We start from the raw sequence: 15,797 nt of genomic DNA on the forward strand, positions 1-15,797 counted from the left end.
ATTACACTACATAAATCTATGAATAGTATATCCTATTTTGTTTATAAGGAAAAGGTTGGTTAGTAAAGCGGCTTTTGAGGAAAGTGGTACTACACGTGAAAACAACAAATCAAATTTCATGTGTTCATTTTTTTCCTATAGCTTTTTTCAATTTGCAAGCAACACACGAGCCCACAGCAGTATGCATATATAAAAAATGTTTACTAGGATAGGTTTGTAACAATATATACTTATGCAATAACTTGTACATAAATATGCAGAGATTTTTAATAGAATAATCAATTTACAGCTTCATACATTGGCAGTATATTTTCAAAGTATTATAGAAAATACAAAATTAACAAGATACCATATAGAAAAGTAAAAACATTTCGAACTGTTTGAAAAATAAATGTATTCCATATACAATTCTCATATGAGGACATAACTCTCTATCTTCTTTATGACTTCTTTAGCTACAGCAACCACAGTTTCTTCTTCTGCTGGGTCTAAACAAGTATTGGGAATGCCAGGTGGGGTGTAGCAGTCCGGATACTGAGTTCTTTCTTTGTCCACTCCAAATGCTTTCAGTTGACTCACTTCATCGTGAATGCTTTGAAGGCTGCTACAGTGGGAAGATACCTTTTTGGCTAAACAAACAATAGTGTCATCTTTGTTTATTTTTCCTACCTTAATGTATTGTGCGGCAAATAAAGCTTTCTTTACAGCCTGGTGCACTTTGAAGAACACCCATTCTGTATGGCCATGACCAACATCATGTTCTGCAGCTTTAAGATCACATACTGCCTGCCTCAACCATCTATCCGCTTCTTTAGGCTTTGGGTGAGTGGGTGTGCTGTGGTAACCCCAAAAATCATAGTTACATCTGGTTGTTCTGGAGAAATGTTCACGATGGTGCTTGTGGTTGGATGCTTGACTGTCCCATTGTGCCCAAAAGTTAGAAAAACCACCAGAATTTCTCGAATAATTAGTTGATGATGACAAGCCAGTATGTCTTTTTCCGGATCCCATTTCTTTAATTCTATTCTGAAGATATTTGCACAATTCTGTGTAAAGTTTCTCTTGGGCCATGTTTTTGTCTGGATGGTATTTAAGGTAAAGTCGTCTTATGGCGCGACTGCGTTCACTTTCAGGCAATCCCCATATTTGGCTCAAATAAAGATCAATCTCTTGTTTCATGTGTTCAATTGAATAATTCTGAATCTTTGACTGCATTTGAGGTTGAGGATTTCCAAGCAACAGAAGAGCTTTCCCGCTTTGGCCTTCAGATCTTTTGAACTGATATAAATCAAGAACACTAGCCTCAATGTTATCATTTTGACCGATGTCTACGAGATACATTTCAACTTTACAGCTTCCCAAAATCTTCTTACCAAGTTCCTCAACAATTACAGCATATAAGTAAGATTCCTCTTCAGTGGGAATCATGTAACCCACATAGTCACCAACTTTGAATGTATTCATGATGCTCATATCCAAACAATCATACCATTCAGTAGAAATTTTGTCACCTGGTCTTGGTAAAGAAAAAGTACTTTGAGTACTAATCTTAACCCACAAATCATTTTCCTTGAGCACTTCAGTTATTTCATTGGGATTATCACAGGAAAGCATTTGTACAACAACATCTAATGATTTCGGCGTTAGTACATTCTCGATCAGATTGTTTATTTCTTGTGCAAGAACTTGAACAACTTGAATCAGCTTTGTGGTCCGCAGTGAGTCACTATGTTGGAAATATATCTGACAACCATTTTCCTTGTTTTTTGCTGAAAACACGGTTTTTTTCATTTGAGTACCAGCCAAAGGTTTGTCTTCATACATTAATACAGTTTGTAACTCAGAGCAACATATTATTTCTATTGTCCCAAAGATGAGGTTCCAATTCTTGGCGGCTTCCTCTTGCACAAGTTTTCCTTTGTTCTGGTTTTGAAGAAGGCAAAACAAAGCATCTTGAAATACTGAAGAGAAAAACAGTTTTTCAAACTTTAATTTTAATGGGCAGCCATCACCATATGAACACAGGTTTTCTGAATCAAAAAGAAGAGACTCGTTTGTGATGTCTGAAAGCATCATAGGACAAATCTTTTTTGGCAAACATTTCAGAAGTTTTTCATGTTGGTAAATGTCAAATGACTCACTTTCGCCTGGCATGCAAACAAACTTAAATGAATATTGCAATCTGTCTTGTACAGTAGGACTTCGGCAATTATTAAAGACCAAAGTACTTGACTCATAGAGTTTACCATCCACTGCTAAAAGATGCAGAGAAGTAATCTGTGGAGTATCTTTCTTCTCTCTGAATAAATTGAAAAGCTGTATTGTAGATTCTTTAACAGTCATTTTTAGATTAGCATGCAAAGATGTCTTATCTAATGTCTCTGTATAGATTGTTGAAAGTATATTGGCAAAATGGAGGACAGTTGGCTCAGCCTCAACTCCTACTTTTTGGAAGAGATCGCTATAACATGCACTGTATGGAGGCAACTTGTACAAGTATGGTGAAAAAAGGTTTTCCTTGTTGAGATTGAAAACTACTTGTCGTGGTAGTGCAATATTTTCACCCTTTACTAAAATAAATGGAATATCGTTTAAAGGAGTAATGTCAAATGTATCGCCTTTGCTTTGAAGGAAGGTATAGATTTGTTTTAAAACCTCACTTCTGGTTTCCTGTAAGTCTTTGCTACCGCATGAAACTTTGCATACATTTTTTATGTTGTCAATTAGTTTTCCAATAGGTGGCTCAAGCAGCACTCCACATTGTTTAAGAAATTCAGTGATCTTCTTGTTGCATTTAGAGCTGTTAAGTAACGGCAAGGACGTCCAAACCAATGAATCATAACCAGTGCAATTCAGTAATGAACCCTTAAGTGCAACTGTAGTAACATTCTCTGTAAATGAGGGGTGCAGTGCTTTTAGTTTAGTGCTTACTTTTAATGGAATAACAAAAGCAATTTTTCCCACTTCACTAGCAAATGTGCAGCTCATTTCATCTAAAGGCATGGAAATTAAATACTTATACAAAGCATCAGCCTTGCTATGAAGGGACTTCAAAGAAGAATTAACTGTTGCGTTTTTCTCAACCTGAGTTGCAAATTTAATAAAATCTGTTTCTGTTAGTGAACATTTCAATCCAATACTTTGAAGAAGCATACGTAAATTGGGAATGCTATGCTTTTTAAACATCTTCCAGAAATTATCAGGGATGAAATTCTCCTGAAGCTCTAAGATCCTGAACAGTTCTACTTCCTGATCATAGAAATAGGACACCTTTTGAAGTACACCACGTTTATCTCTGATCAGCTGCGCAGATTTGAGTGATGTGATAATCTGATCCTCCTTCTTGTGGAAACCATTGCAATGTTGCAGTTGTAGTACCATTCGTAATATATTCACTAATTGATTTTCATTGAGGATAGCAAGATCCAAGAGGAGATAATCAGCAAGTAATTCCAAGTCACTAATGATTGGGATTTTCATATACTCGCTAACCTTCAAGTTAAGATGAGTATTTTTAAGGTAAATTGTTGAAGGATGGAGATCAGAAAGCTGAAAAGGTTCCAAGTCAAATGTTGTGCTAAGCAGATGAATCTTTTTGCAGCCAAGCAAATTCTGCCTCTTGCCTTGAATCGTTTCAAACAAGGGTAAAGACTTGAGCTTCTGTAATAATATGCCCTCGTTTTTTTCTGATGGCAGTTTATTTAAGATGCAAGAAAGAAACCCATCAATTTCTATGGCCTTTAGAAGCTGCCAGTGAAGGTCGTTTCTAGAACTTAGTTGTTCTAGCACCAGTTCAAGATTTTCTGTGTTCAATGTGTAGGGCTTAAAATGTGGAATAATATGATGATCATCAATTACAGAAGTGTCTAATTCAGGAAATCCTAGTTTCAAAAGGCACTCGTACATAGAACTGTCACTTGGAAAGCAAATATTTTTGAGATCAGCAGGAGAAAGAACACTTTGGTTACACTGTTTACCAGGTGACATTTTAAGTTTGACTGGTACAATTGCCAATTGCTCAAAAATAGCACAAATCTCAGCAAAGAGTTCCTTTTCATGACCAGCTTTCTGCAATAATAACTCACTCCTAAAAAATGACCATAAATATTTCAGCCAATCTGCTGTGTGTTTTGAAAGTGGAAAATTGGGTATATTTGTTTTTGAAGAAATTTCACACTTTGGACCCAGGTGGTTCTCAACTAAAGAAACAGAACTCTTTATATCTAAACGTTTCACAAAGCCATATTTTTCTAAAGAACTCTCCTTGTGTTTTATGAATTCACTGCTTGCACCAGGAAAAAGTGAAGAATAATATGAAAAAAATGTTGGTTTATCTTTGTCAAAGTAATGAAGCATTTTATCCACAGTAATTAACAGAGGAACTCCTTGAAGATCAATTTTTTGTTGGGTATCGGATTTCAAGCAGAATTTTAAAAGGGAGATACAGTTGTCCTCATTTTTGAATATAGAACTACCGACAGGGGCAGGTAGAGAATCTCTACTGGGTAGTAAAGGGATATTCCTTAAGAAACAACACAGATTTTGTGGGTTTAATTCAGTGACATGAACACCAGCTTCTTTAAAAGAATTACACACAAAACTTCCATAAGCCAGCAGCATGTTTATCTTGAGAAGTACATGTTCAATTTCTTTGATTTTTTCTGGAACTACAAAGAATGGTTCTTCAGTGATGGAGGATTTTCCAATGTTTGACCACTCCACAACTACACCATTTTTCTTGGCAGATTTTGTCTCTGTACTAGATTCTTTGTAAACAGGAATTATTTGCAATCTAAGCTCAAAGATAGTCAAATAGACTTGTTTAACTACATTTCTCCACAGCGGTGGCACATGTTCAGTATTAGTAGGGAAAAATGATAGATAGTAATCAAGGAATAGCTTGCATGAGTCAAAACATGAGAAATGTAGTGATTTTCTTGAAAAAAATTCATGTAGACACTCAAGAAGATAACAGTAAAGTGGTGCTGTAATATTTGATAGCAGAAATATGTTCCATGCGGTCTTTGGGCTATCACCATCTTCTTTGCAGATATTTCTACGTGCTGCATCCACAATAAAATTTGCATTTATGTGTACCGGTAGACCAGTTTCTAGAGGAAGAGGCAAAGTACAGAAAGCCCTACCTGTTATTGCTTTATTAAGACAAGCAGCTATTGAACCATGCGGTACAAGGATTTGTCGTAAATTGTGTGAAATATCTTCCAAAGAGTCTCTCTCCCTTTCAATTCCCAGTTGTCTTACTATAAGCCAGCGGGTTGTAGTGTTTGAGCTGCTGCATTTTACTTCAACCACTGAAGATATCCTGAATGGTAAGCTTCCGGACAAATGACCCTCACCATTATTACTGTTGGATAGTCTTTGCTGGAACAAAGATATTTTCTTTGAATAAGTCTCATCAATTTTAGTTTCAACATAAAATTTTTCTTCCACATTTCCTGTGCTTGAAATTTCAGAGAAAGTTATTTTTCTAATATGATTTAAAAAAAGAATCATGTCAGCATCTTTATAAAGTTCTTCACACATACTTCTGATCTCTTCGATTGACGAAGTTTGGTCACTTATTTCTGACTTTGACACAGTGTTTGCCATTCTAAGTGGTAAACGGAAAATTGTTCCTGTTTGTAGATTGAACATGGATGGTAAAAAGGTGTCATAAACGTCCTGAAATGTCCCTTTAAACTCATTATTAACATTAAACATTCCACCTGGGCTGGTATCCTCAGAAGATTCCAAAAACATAAGGTTGGGATCAAAGACACACATAATGGTATCAGCACTAACAAAAGAGGGGCAATCTGTTATGTGGTACACAGAATTAAAGCCAAGTCCAAATTTTCCTGTTTTGTCTAAATTATTTTCCTTGCCACCAATGCCAAGCTGTTGAATTCCATCAATATCTTTAGTAGAAAATGTGTTGTTGTTGTAAACACAAAGGGCAGGACCTTGCAGTGGGCGCCATTCATGTCCAAACACTCTTTTTGTTGCATGCTTTCTGCAGTCCAATACAAAATGAATTTCAGTAGCTTCTGCATCATCTGCATTCTGCAGCAACTCTTTAAGTATGTCTTTTTTTAAAGAATATTCCTTCAAAATATTTTTGATGCGTGTAGTAATCTTTTCCTTTGCACCAAATTGGGAAGCCCATTTGGAAAGATTTGAAAGTTTTAATTTTTGAAGTGTATGATGGATTCTTGTTTTGATTCCCAATTGTGACACCACTGCTCGAGGAATTCGTTCATTACAGAAATTAAGTTCTTTGTCGCAAGGTAGCCATGGAGTGTCATTGTAAAAAATTTTGTCTACATGGCGTAATATACACTTCAGGTCTGGCACAAAAATGTGTCTTGTATCAATTGAATTACTTAAATTACTATCTGGTATCTTCTCAAGGCAATGATTTATCAAATTTACTACCATAGTGAGTTCACTTTGTGAAAGTGGGGTTCCTTGATGATTAATAGCCATTTGTTCCAAAATGAAAAAGTATTGGAGAAAAGAGAATTCTTTGCAAATTTCAACACTATCCCACAGTTTTTCAAGAGGTTTAAAATGTTTTGGTAGTTTGTACAAATAAGGAGAAGCATCAAAAGGAATTTGGTGTGCAACCACATTCACTGGTACAAAGTCATTATCAATGAACACAAAAGGGAAAGCAGAGGCTCGTTCCTTTATAAGGCCAGCAAGGTTCGGTTCCTTTTCTAAAAGTTTATTCAAATAACTGTAACACTCTTTTGTAATGTGAAATGGCTCATCGTTATTCAGCAAATTCATTCCTTCAGAAGCTTTCTGCAGTTGAGACATAACATCCTGGAAAGAAGGTTGACGATCAATGCCAAGGAAAGACATCACATTATTAGTCAATTTAGTGTTTATCAAATATTGTTGGCTTAGAATTGGGTGAATCATAGATACAAGAGCCTTATAACTGTAGTGAAAAAGATCTTCTGCTTTCATTAAAGTTAGATCTTTAAGATCAGTAGCATTGCTTTGTGGAGGCACTGCAGGAAGGAAGACAATGACTCTAAAGGCTCTGTTATCAATGGTGCCATGCTCTTGAAGAAGATCATTTAATAGTTCCAGCGTGCAAACAATTTGTTTTAATGCCTTCTCACGATCATATTTCCAGGTATTTTGAATTCTACATGCTCTCAATATCAGTTCTTTTACAGGTAGTTTGTCCTTCAGCAAACCTAGAGTATGCAGATATTCTAACCTCTCCATTTCAAGGAATTCTGCACCTTGAGGAAAACGTCCTTCCTCTGGGTCATACAGTGCTGACACTTTTCCTTTTGGGTGCACCAGATTTGTTATAAATTGTAAGTTGTCGTGCAAAGAAGATGGGATGCAAGGATTTAATAGCAATAAACTGTTCATCTGTTTATTTTTAAGATCAATTGCATAAATGATTAAGGCATTTCGGTCTTCTCTCTTTATATGGTCCAAATTTTCAAATACTATCTCCCTGTAGAATCTTTCGCAGTTGTAAAAGTTTTTTTCTAGTTCGCTATGGCTGTTACTCATGCTGAAGCTGTGTTTTACCCAGTCTGGGAGGTCAACTGCCAAGTATGGCTTTTTCAGATGCATGGAAAATACTTTTTTGGCAAGTTTTTGAATGGTTTCATCTTTGAACATTTCCAGATCTAGAAAGCATGCATGTTCTATTGTACAACATTCTTGCCCATTGTTAAACAGATGGGGTAAAGTGTTCTCCAGTCCAAAGGCTATTGCATGGTAAAAGCTTTTGACCATTTCCATGAAACGAGTGTTCACTTTTGTGACGTCAGGCCAAAATGTGTAATAGTAGTAGTCCTCTATATCACCATTTTCATTCAGTGCTTGTAGCTGCAGTAATGCAGTTATAACAGCAACTATCACTGCATCACAGAGTAACTGTTTATTCCATTCACCTTTTGCAGTTGTCTCCCATAAGGTTTTTCTATTTGACATCACTGAGAAGGATCCATTAATATGAAAAGGCAGCCCGGTAGAAACTGGAAGGGGAAGGAAACAGAACACCATCCCTGTAAAATCTTCTAAATCAGAGGTCCATTTTCCAGTACTATCATTTTTCTTTAAAGGAAGTGCAACTCCAGCAATCGGCGGACAAAATATGTTTTCATTTTTCATTATACTCTTGACAAATTTTTTTACTCCAAGACCTGACTGCACAATGTAGAATTTTGTGTCAGTTGTGTTACTTTTCTGTGTGCAGATTGATACTATGTTTGTGCATTTAAAATCCGAGCTATCCATATGCTCACATAACTGTTCAGATACATGGAGCTGCTCCTGTTGTAGTGGCAAACCTTGAGAAACTTGCAGTTTTTGAATTATTTCTTTTTCAAGATGTACTTTTGTGGTCTCAAATCCAGGACATATGTCATTAGACAAATAACCTAAGCTTACTTCTTTTACATTTTTTAAGAAAATTAGAAGAGTTTCTGAAGAATTTTCAAAATCCAGCATACACAAGTTTATCTGTTCTTTCCCAAATGTTTGGTGACAGATTTCTGATTTTTTAGCTTCTTCTTCTGTTCGAAATGGTAAACGAATAAGTGTTCCTTTAAAGTAAAAAGGCTGTGCAAGTTTACAACCAAACACATTAGAGTATGGCTGAAATTGGTCAGAAAACATATAAAGCAATTCAGAATTATTTTGGAGATTCAACTTCATGCCTGGATTTCTCTGTGAAATGTGTTTTTGCAGATGGTTTGCATTTGGGTCAAATATGAGAACATTTGATCCACTCATTATAGAAGGTACATCTGTGATATGGTATACAGTGTTAAACCCTAAACCAAATTTGCCAATTTTCTGCACCTGGGTTTCTTTAGTAGCTGCTCCAATGCGTATAATATTGGTAAAATCGGCATCTGTAAATTTACTGTTGTTGTAAGACCATAGAGCTGGCCCATGACAATCATCCATTCCAGGGTCTATTAATTTCTTCCTTACTTCAGAGTTCTGTCTCATATCGACTAAAAAATGGCAGGCTGTTGCATCTGCGTCATCAGCATTCTGAATCATTTCTTTGAAAAGTTCTACATGTTCACTGTATTCTCTAAGAATATTTTTTATTCGTAGGGTCACTGGTTCAGATGGTCCCCAGGGCTCAAAAAACTCTGGCTTCAATACCTTGGTACTTAGAAAGTGAATATTCAGGTACTTGGCTGTGGCCATTGAAATGTCTTCATGTACAATATCAAAGTCCATACAACTACCAGAAGCATTGGTTAAATACTGTTTCTCCATGTCACAGTACAAAGTTTTAGACAATGGTTTAAGAGTAAAACACTTATTGTCAGACTGCACTGGTATAGGGAGCTCATCTGTTCCGTTTACAGAGTTAGCCTTCATCCAGTCCAAGATGGAAATTACAAGCTTCAAGTCTTTGGGAGATCCAGAATTGGGAGTGTCCTTGTCAATGCAATCTTTTAATGTATGCAGAATGTCAATGACTTCATTGGGTGGTAATGTGCTTTTAACTCCACATCTAGTAAAAAGATTTTTGTAAGGTAAAAAGTCAGGTGGCACTTTATTGACACAGGAGGATAGATCTAAGCTGTCAGGATAATGTAAAACAGTCTCATGTGGGAAACAGAAATTATTTCCAGTCCATATCAAAACTTCATGGAGCGTATCACTGTGAAAATGTTTAATATGATCTTGTATATACTTGTAAATGTCATGGAGTTTCCTATAAAAGCAGTACTGGTCCATTGACTTGTACTTAAGACTGAGTGCTTGAAGATTTTCCACAACTTTTTCCGGGGGAGGAGAGTCATTTAAGCCAAGAAGATCATTTGCTTTTGCAAAAAAGCGATTGGTTAGAGGCATGGATAGGTCAACTATATTACAGTACGTCATACTTCTCATATTTTTTGGCTTAATTAGTGTAGTTTGTGAATCCTTACAAACAGGGACCCAAGAAAGGCTACAGAGCACCTTTAAGTTCTGAGAGTTAAACTTGGTTAAAACCACAGTGTTGTTGCAAACCTCAATAAGAGCGTCAGCTTTTTTAAAGGAAGAAGGCACATCCTCATCTTGATTTAATTGTTCAGCAATTTTCATCACATCCTTCGGTGTGATCTTATGAATGGAATCTAGCAAGCCCAACATTCTTAGTGACATCAGTATTGAATCTTCATGGTAGTTTTCTGGTGGAAATTTATCAGACTCAAACAAAACTCTCAATGTCTCGATTTTTGGATCATAAAGGGCAGATGGTGGTTGAAGATGACCATTGCAAGGTATGAAGTTAAGGTAACTGCACATATATTTCAGTTTTTCATTCTGAGTGAATAATGCATATCCATTTCTCAAAATCCAGAACATCACACATTGAAATTCATTTTGATTATTAATGTAAGAGCCTTTTTGAATAGCTGTAACCATCAGCACAGCAACATCTACTGCATTTAGAAGTTTAATGTTCATCAGTTGTAATAGTCTCCTATCGGATTCATCTCTACATTTTATCATAACATCTGGAAACACTAAGGAGTCTGGTACAGATGGAAGAGTGGTGGAGTCCAATGCAGTCAAGCACCTGGAAGCCGCCAGCTTTGTTTGAGAAGATGTAATGGTTTGGACACTACAAAAGATGGGCAACTTGTATAAAATATTCAGTTCAGGTGAGGAGAATTTGTAAGCTTGAGAAAACAACTTGCAAAACATCTTCATATTTTCATTTGAGCCATTTTTGAAGGCTTCCAAAATTTGATTAAGATTCAGGTTGGAAAGTGCTTTTAGAATATTATTTGGTGTTGGAGAAAATATGAACAAATGTAGGTTTTTGTGCCACATCCAAGTATTCTTGTCTTGTATCACAGTGCAACCAGCTTTCTCCAATAGTACAGTTATGCTTTCAGTGATGCTGTAGCCATCATTTTTTTTAAGAAGAATCGTTCCCCTTTTCAACCTTGCAAGTAGAATGTCATTTGAACTTTCGTTGATTAGTGTTAATGGTACGATTGGCTGGTTCTCAAAGAAATCTAAAACGTCATCATATTGCTGGAGGAAGGTCCAGATTTCAACAATCCATTGTACAGGTGGGTTATCCGAATTTCCTGGACACCAATGAACTTTGTCAGTACACTTATGCCATTTCTGGGGAAGGGCCTCATGTAGCGTCTTGCATATGACATCTTTAGTCAAGCACATCAGATTCTTAAATGTTCCTGCAAAAAAAAAAAAAAATTAAAATGTGCTAAATACGTTATTTTTTTTTACACTTTAGCTAGTATTGACTATGATAGCAAATGGGTATACGGTATTTTAAACACCGCTACAATTCTAAGTGAGATAGTGCTACGTGATATGTAGTTAAAATGTAACTTTTAATATAATCACCTAAAACATATAGATATAAACAATTAAATAATAGCCTTCTGGACGTAATGTGCAAAGACAAAATAGTACCTACATAGGGATACTGCAGATAACTAGGGCTTAATGTCCCATATCTTACGTGAGGCAAACAAAACCTGGCAATTATTGGAAAAGGGGAAATAAAAATAGAAACAGTCCTGCGTGAGACACATCAATACCCTATAACAGGGGTGTCAAACTGCAATCCTCAAGGGCTGCAAACAGGTCATGTTTTCAGGATTTCCTTGTACTGGACAGGTGATAATTTAATCACCTACACACAATGATTACAGAACCTTGTGCAATGCTAAGGAAATCTTGAAAACATGCATGGTTTGCGGCCCTCGAAAAATGCAGTTTGACACCCCTGCCCTATAAGATAAATGAGCTTGTGGACAGGGAGCTTCTTAATATATAGTGAGAACAATCAGCCAGGCCCATAACAATACAAAAGTTCAACAGTCTCATCTACAGTAGTGTGAAAAAAACAAGCGGAAAAAAGTGCAGGATGATGCGGGGCATGAACCTGCTCATAAAATGGATATAAGTACCAATAATAAAAATGAATACATGATCCAAATGGATAAAAAAGTGATCGTAAATGCAATCTAATCTAATCCAATAAAGGTAATAAATAAATAAATAAATAGCAATTGATGTGATTAAAAACAAAGCACAATAACTCAGTACAAATAAATCTTTGTATCATACAATGGGGGAAATAAGTATTTGATCCCTTGCTGATTTTGTGAGTTTGCCCACTGACAAAGACATGTACTGTCTATAATTTTACGGGTAGGTTAATTTTAGCACTGAGAGATAGAATATCAAAACTAAAATCTAGAAAATCACATTGTATAAATTATATAAATTATTTTGCAGTGAGAAATAATTTGATCCCCTACCAACCATTAAGGGTTCTGGCTCCTACAGACCAGTTAGACTCCTAATTAACTCGTTACCTGCATTAAAGACAACTGTCTTACATAGTCACCTTTATAAAAGACTCCTGTCCAGACTCAATTAATCAGTCAGACTCTAACCTCTACAACATGGACAAGACCAAAGAGCGTTATAAGAATGTCAGGGACAAGATCATAGACCTGCACAAAGCTGGAATGGGCTACAAAAGCATAAGTAAGATGCTGGGTGAGAAAGAGACAAAATGAGTGTCAATCGACATCGATCGGTGGCACGGTGCAAAATCTCACCTCGTTGGGTAACCTTAATCATGAGGAAGGTGAGAGCTCAGCCTAAAACTACACGTGGGGACCTTTGTTCATGATCTCAATGCAGCTGGGACAAGTGTCACCAAGAAAACCATTGGTAACATTACGCCGTAAAGGTTTAAAATCCTGACTCGCAAGGTCCCCTGCTCAAGAAGACACATGTGCAGGCCCTTCTGAAGTTTGCCAATGGACACCTGGATGATTCTGTGAGTGATTGGGAGAAGGTGCTGTGGTCAATGAGACAAAAATTGAATTGAGCTCTTTGGCATTAACTCAATTTGGCATGTTTAGTGGAAGAAAAATGCTGCCTATAACCCAAAGAACACCGTCCCGACTGTCAAGCATGGAGGTGGAAACTTTATGTTTTGAGGGTGTTTCTCTGTTAAGGGCACAGGGCTACTTCACTACATCAATGGGAGAATGGATGGAGCCATGTACTGTAAAATCCTGAGTGACAACCTCCTTCCCTCCACCAGGACATTAAAAATGGGTCGTGGCTGGGTTTTCCAGCAAGATAATGACCCAAAACATACAGCCAAGGCAACAAAGGAGTAGCACAAATGAAGAACATTAAGGTCATGGAGTGGCCTAACCAGTCTCCAGACCTTAATCCCATAGAAAACTTATGGAGGGAGTTGAAGCTCCGAGTTGCCAAGCAACAGCCTAAAAATCTTAATGATTTAGAGATGATCTGCAAAGAGGAGTGGACCAATATTCCTCCTGACATGTGCGCAAACCTCATCATCAACTGCAAAAAACATCTGACTGCTTTGCTTGCCAAAAAGGGTTTTGCTACCAAGTATTAAGTCTTGTTTGCCAGACGGATCAAATACTTATTTCTCACTGCAAAATGCGAATAAATGTATAGTATTTATACTATGTGATTTTCTGGATTCTATTTTTTATATTCTATCTCTCAAATGCTAAAATTACCCTACCCTTAACATTATAGACTGTTCATATCTTTGCCAGTGGGCAAACACACAAAATCAGCAAGGGATCAAATATTTATTTCCCCCACTGTAAGTCACACACAATGATGGTTCCCCAGTCTAGTAGGCAGTATTCACACAGGTTGTGTAAAGGTAACCAAATGTAAATTATATTTGAATCCATATGGAAGACTGCTTACATGGGAGAAAATGCATCTGTGTGATCATAGCTTAACGGATTCCAGCCGTGATGACCAAAATATTAAAGTATATATATGTTCATACCCCGCATCATCCTGCACTTTTTCCCACTTATTGTTTTTTTCCTTTTTTTCTCCCTCGTCGTTATTAAAATGTAATTTGTAACCAAATATAAATTATTTCATTTAATCTTGGTTGTGTATAATTTTTAGGTTGTAAAGTTTAAATATTACACAAAGATAACACAAGTAAACACAAAAAGCAGTTTTTAAATGAAGGTCATTATTATTGACTAGATGGTGGCCCGATTCTAACGCATCGGGTATTCTAGAATATGCATGTCCTCGTAGTATATTGCCCAGTCACATAGTATATTGCCCAGCCACGTACTATATTGCCCAGCCACGTACTATATTGCCCAGCCACGTACTATATTGGCCAGCCACGAAGTATACTGCCCAGCCACGTAGTATATTGCCCAGCCACGTAGTATATTGCCCAGCCACGTAGTATATTGGCCAGCCACGTAGTATATTACCCAGTCACGTAGTATATTGCCCAGCCACGTAGTATATTGCCCAGCCACGTAGTATATTGCCCAGCCACGTAGTATATTGCCCAGCCACGTAGTATATTGCCCAGCCACGTAGTATATTGCCCAGCCATGTAGTATATTGCCCAGTCACGTAGTATATTGCCAAGTCACGTAGTATAATGCACAGCCATGTAATATACAGCACAGAACCACGTAGTATATTGCCCAGCCACGTAGTATATTGCACAGCGACGTAGTATACAGCACAGAGCCACGTAGTATATTGCCCAGTCACGTATGTGACAGGTTAAAAAATAAAAAATAAACATACTCACCATCCGAAGAGCCCGTTGTAGTTCCGGCGCTTGTGTGCGGTGTCCGGTCCCAGGATTGGTATGAGCGCAGGACCTTCCATGACGTCGCGGTCATATGACCGTGACGTCATGGAAGGTCCTTCTCCCATAGCATCTTTGGAAGCGGAACCTGCCGCTTGCAGTGCTGAGGAGAGGACGCGACGGCGGAAGGTGAGAATAAGGTTTTTTAATTACTATTATTATTTTTAACATTAGATCGTTTTACTATTGATGCTGCATACGCATCATCAATAGTAAAAAGTTGGGGACACACAGGGTTAATAGCGGCGGTAACGGAGTGCATTACCCACGGCATAACGCGGTCCGTTACCACCGGCATTAACCCTGTGTTAGTGGTGACCGGAGGGGAGTATGCGGGCGACAGGCACTGACTGCGGGGAGTAAGGAGCGGCCATTTTCTTCCGGACTGTGCCCGTCGCTGATTGGTCGCGGCAGCCATGACAGGCAGCTGCCGAGACCAATCAGCGAATGAATAACCGTGACAGAAGGACAGACAGACAGACGGAAGTGACCCTTAGACAATTATATAGTAGATGAGCGAGTGTATTCGTTGCTCGGGTTTTCCCCACGCATGCTTGGCTAACTTCGAGTATTTATGACTGCTTGGAGATTTAGTTTTCATAATTCATAATCTACACTGAGTGCAGAATTATTAGGCAAGTTGTATTTTAGAGGATTATTTTTATTATTGATCAACAACTATGTTCTCAATCAACCCAAAAGAGTCACAAATATCAAAAGCTTAACCCCTCTGTGACCTTAGACGTACTATCCCGTCGAGGTGCCCTGGGCTTATCTGACCCTGGACGGGATAGTACGTCATAGCCGATCGGCCGCGCTCACGGGGGGAGCGCGGCCGATCGCGGCCGGGTGTCAGCTGCATATCGCAGCTGACATCCGGCACTATGTGCCAGGAGCGGTCACGGACCGCCCCCGGCACATTAACCCCTGGCACACCGCGATCAAAGATGATCGCGATGTGCCGGCGGTGCAGGGAAGCACCGCGCAGGGAGGGGGCTCCCTGCGGGCTTCCCTGAGCCCCCCGCAGCAACGCGATGTGATCGCGTTGCTGCGAGGGTCTCCTCACCTCCCTCCCTGCTCGAGCCCCGGATCCAAGATGGCCGCGGATCCGGGT

At 38.1% G+C, this 15,797-nt stretch overlaps 1 protein-coding gene across 1 annotated transcript in view; it reads right to left on the reverse strand.

Annotated features, from left to right (window-relative positions):
- Nucleotides 1-253: 253 nt before the first annotated feature.
- Nucleotides 254-15,797, reverse strand: part of LOC138651521 (sacsin-like) — a 163,540-nt gene continuing 147,996 nt past the window's right edge. Inside the window, exon 9 of the mRNA XM_069741786.1 lies at nucleotides 254-11,201. Coding sequence (XP_069597887.1) covers nucleotides 412-11,201 — 10,790 coding nt within the window. The 3' untranslated portion in view covers nucleotides 254-411. The remainder of the gene's footprint in view (nucleotides 11,202-15,797) is intronic.

This window comes from Ranitomeya imitator, chromosome 10, assembly GCF_032444005.1.
Source record: "Ranitomeya imitator isolate aRanImi1 chromosome 10, aRanImi1.pri, whole genome shotgun sequence".
Lineage (NCBI taxonomy): Eukaryota > Metazoa > Chordata > Amphibia > Anura > Dendrobatidae > Ranitomeya > Ranitomeya imitator.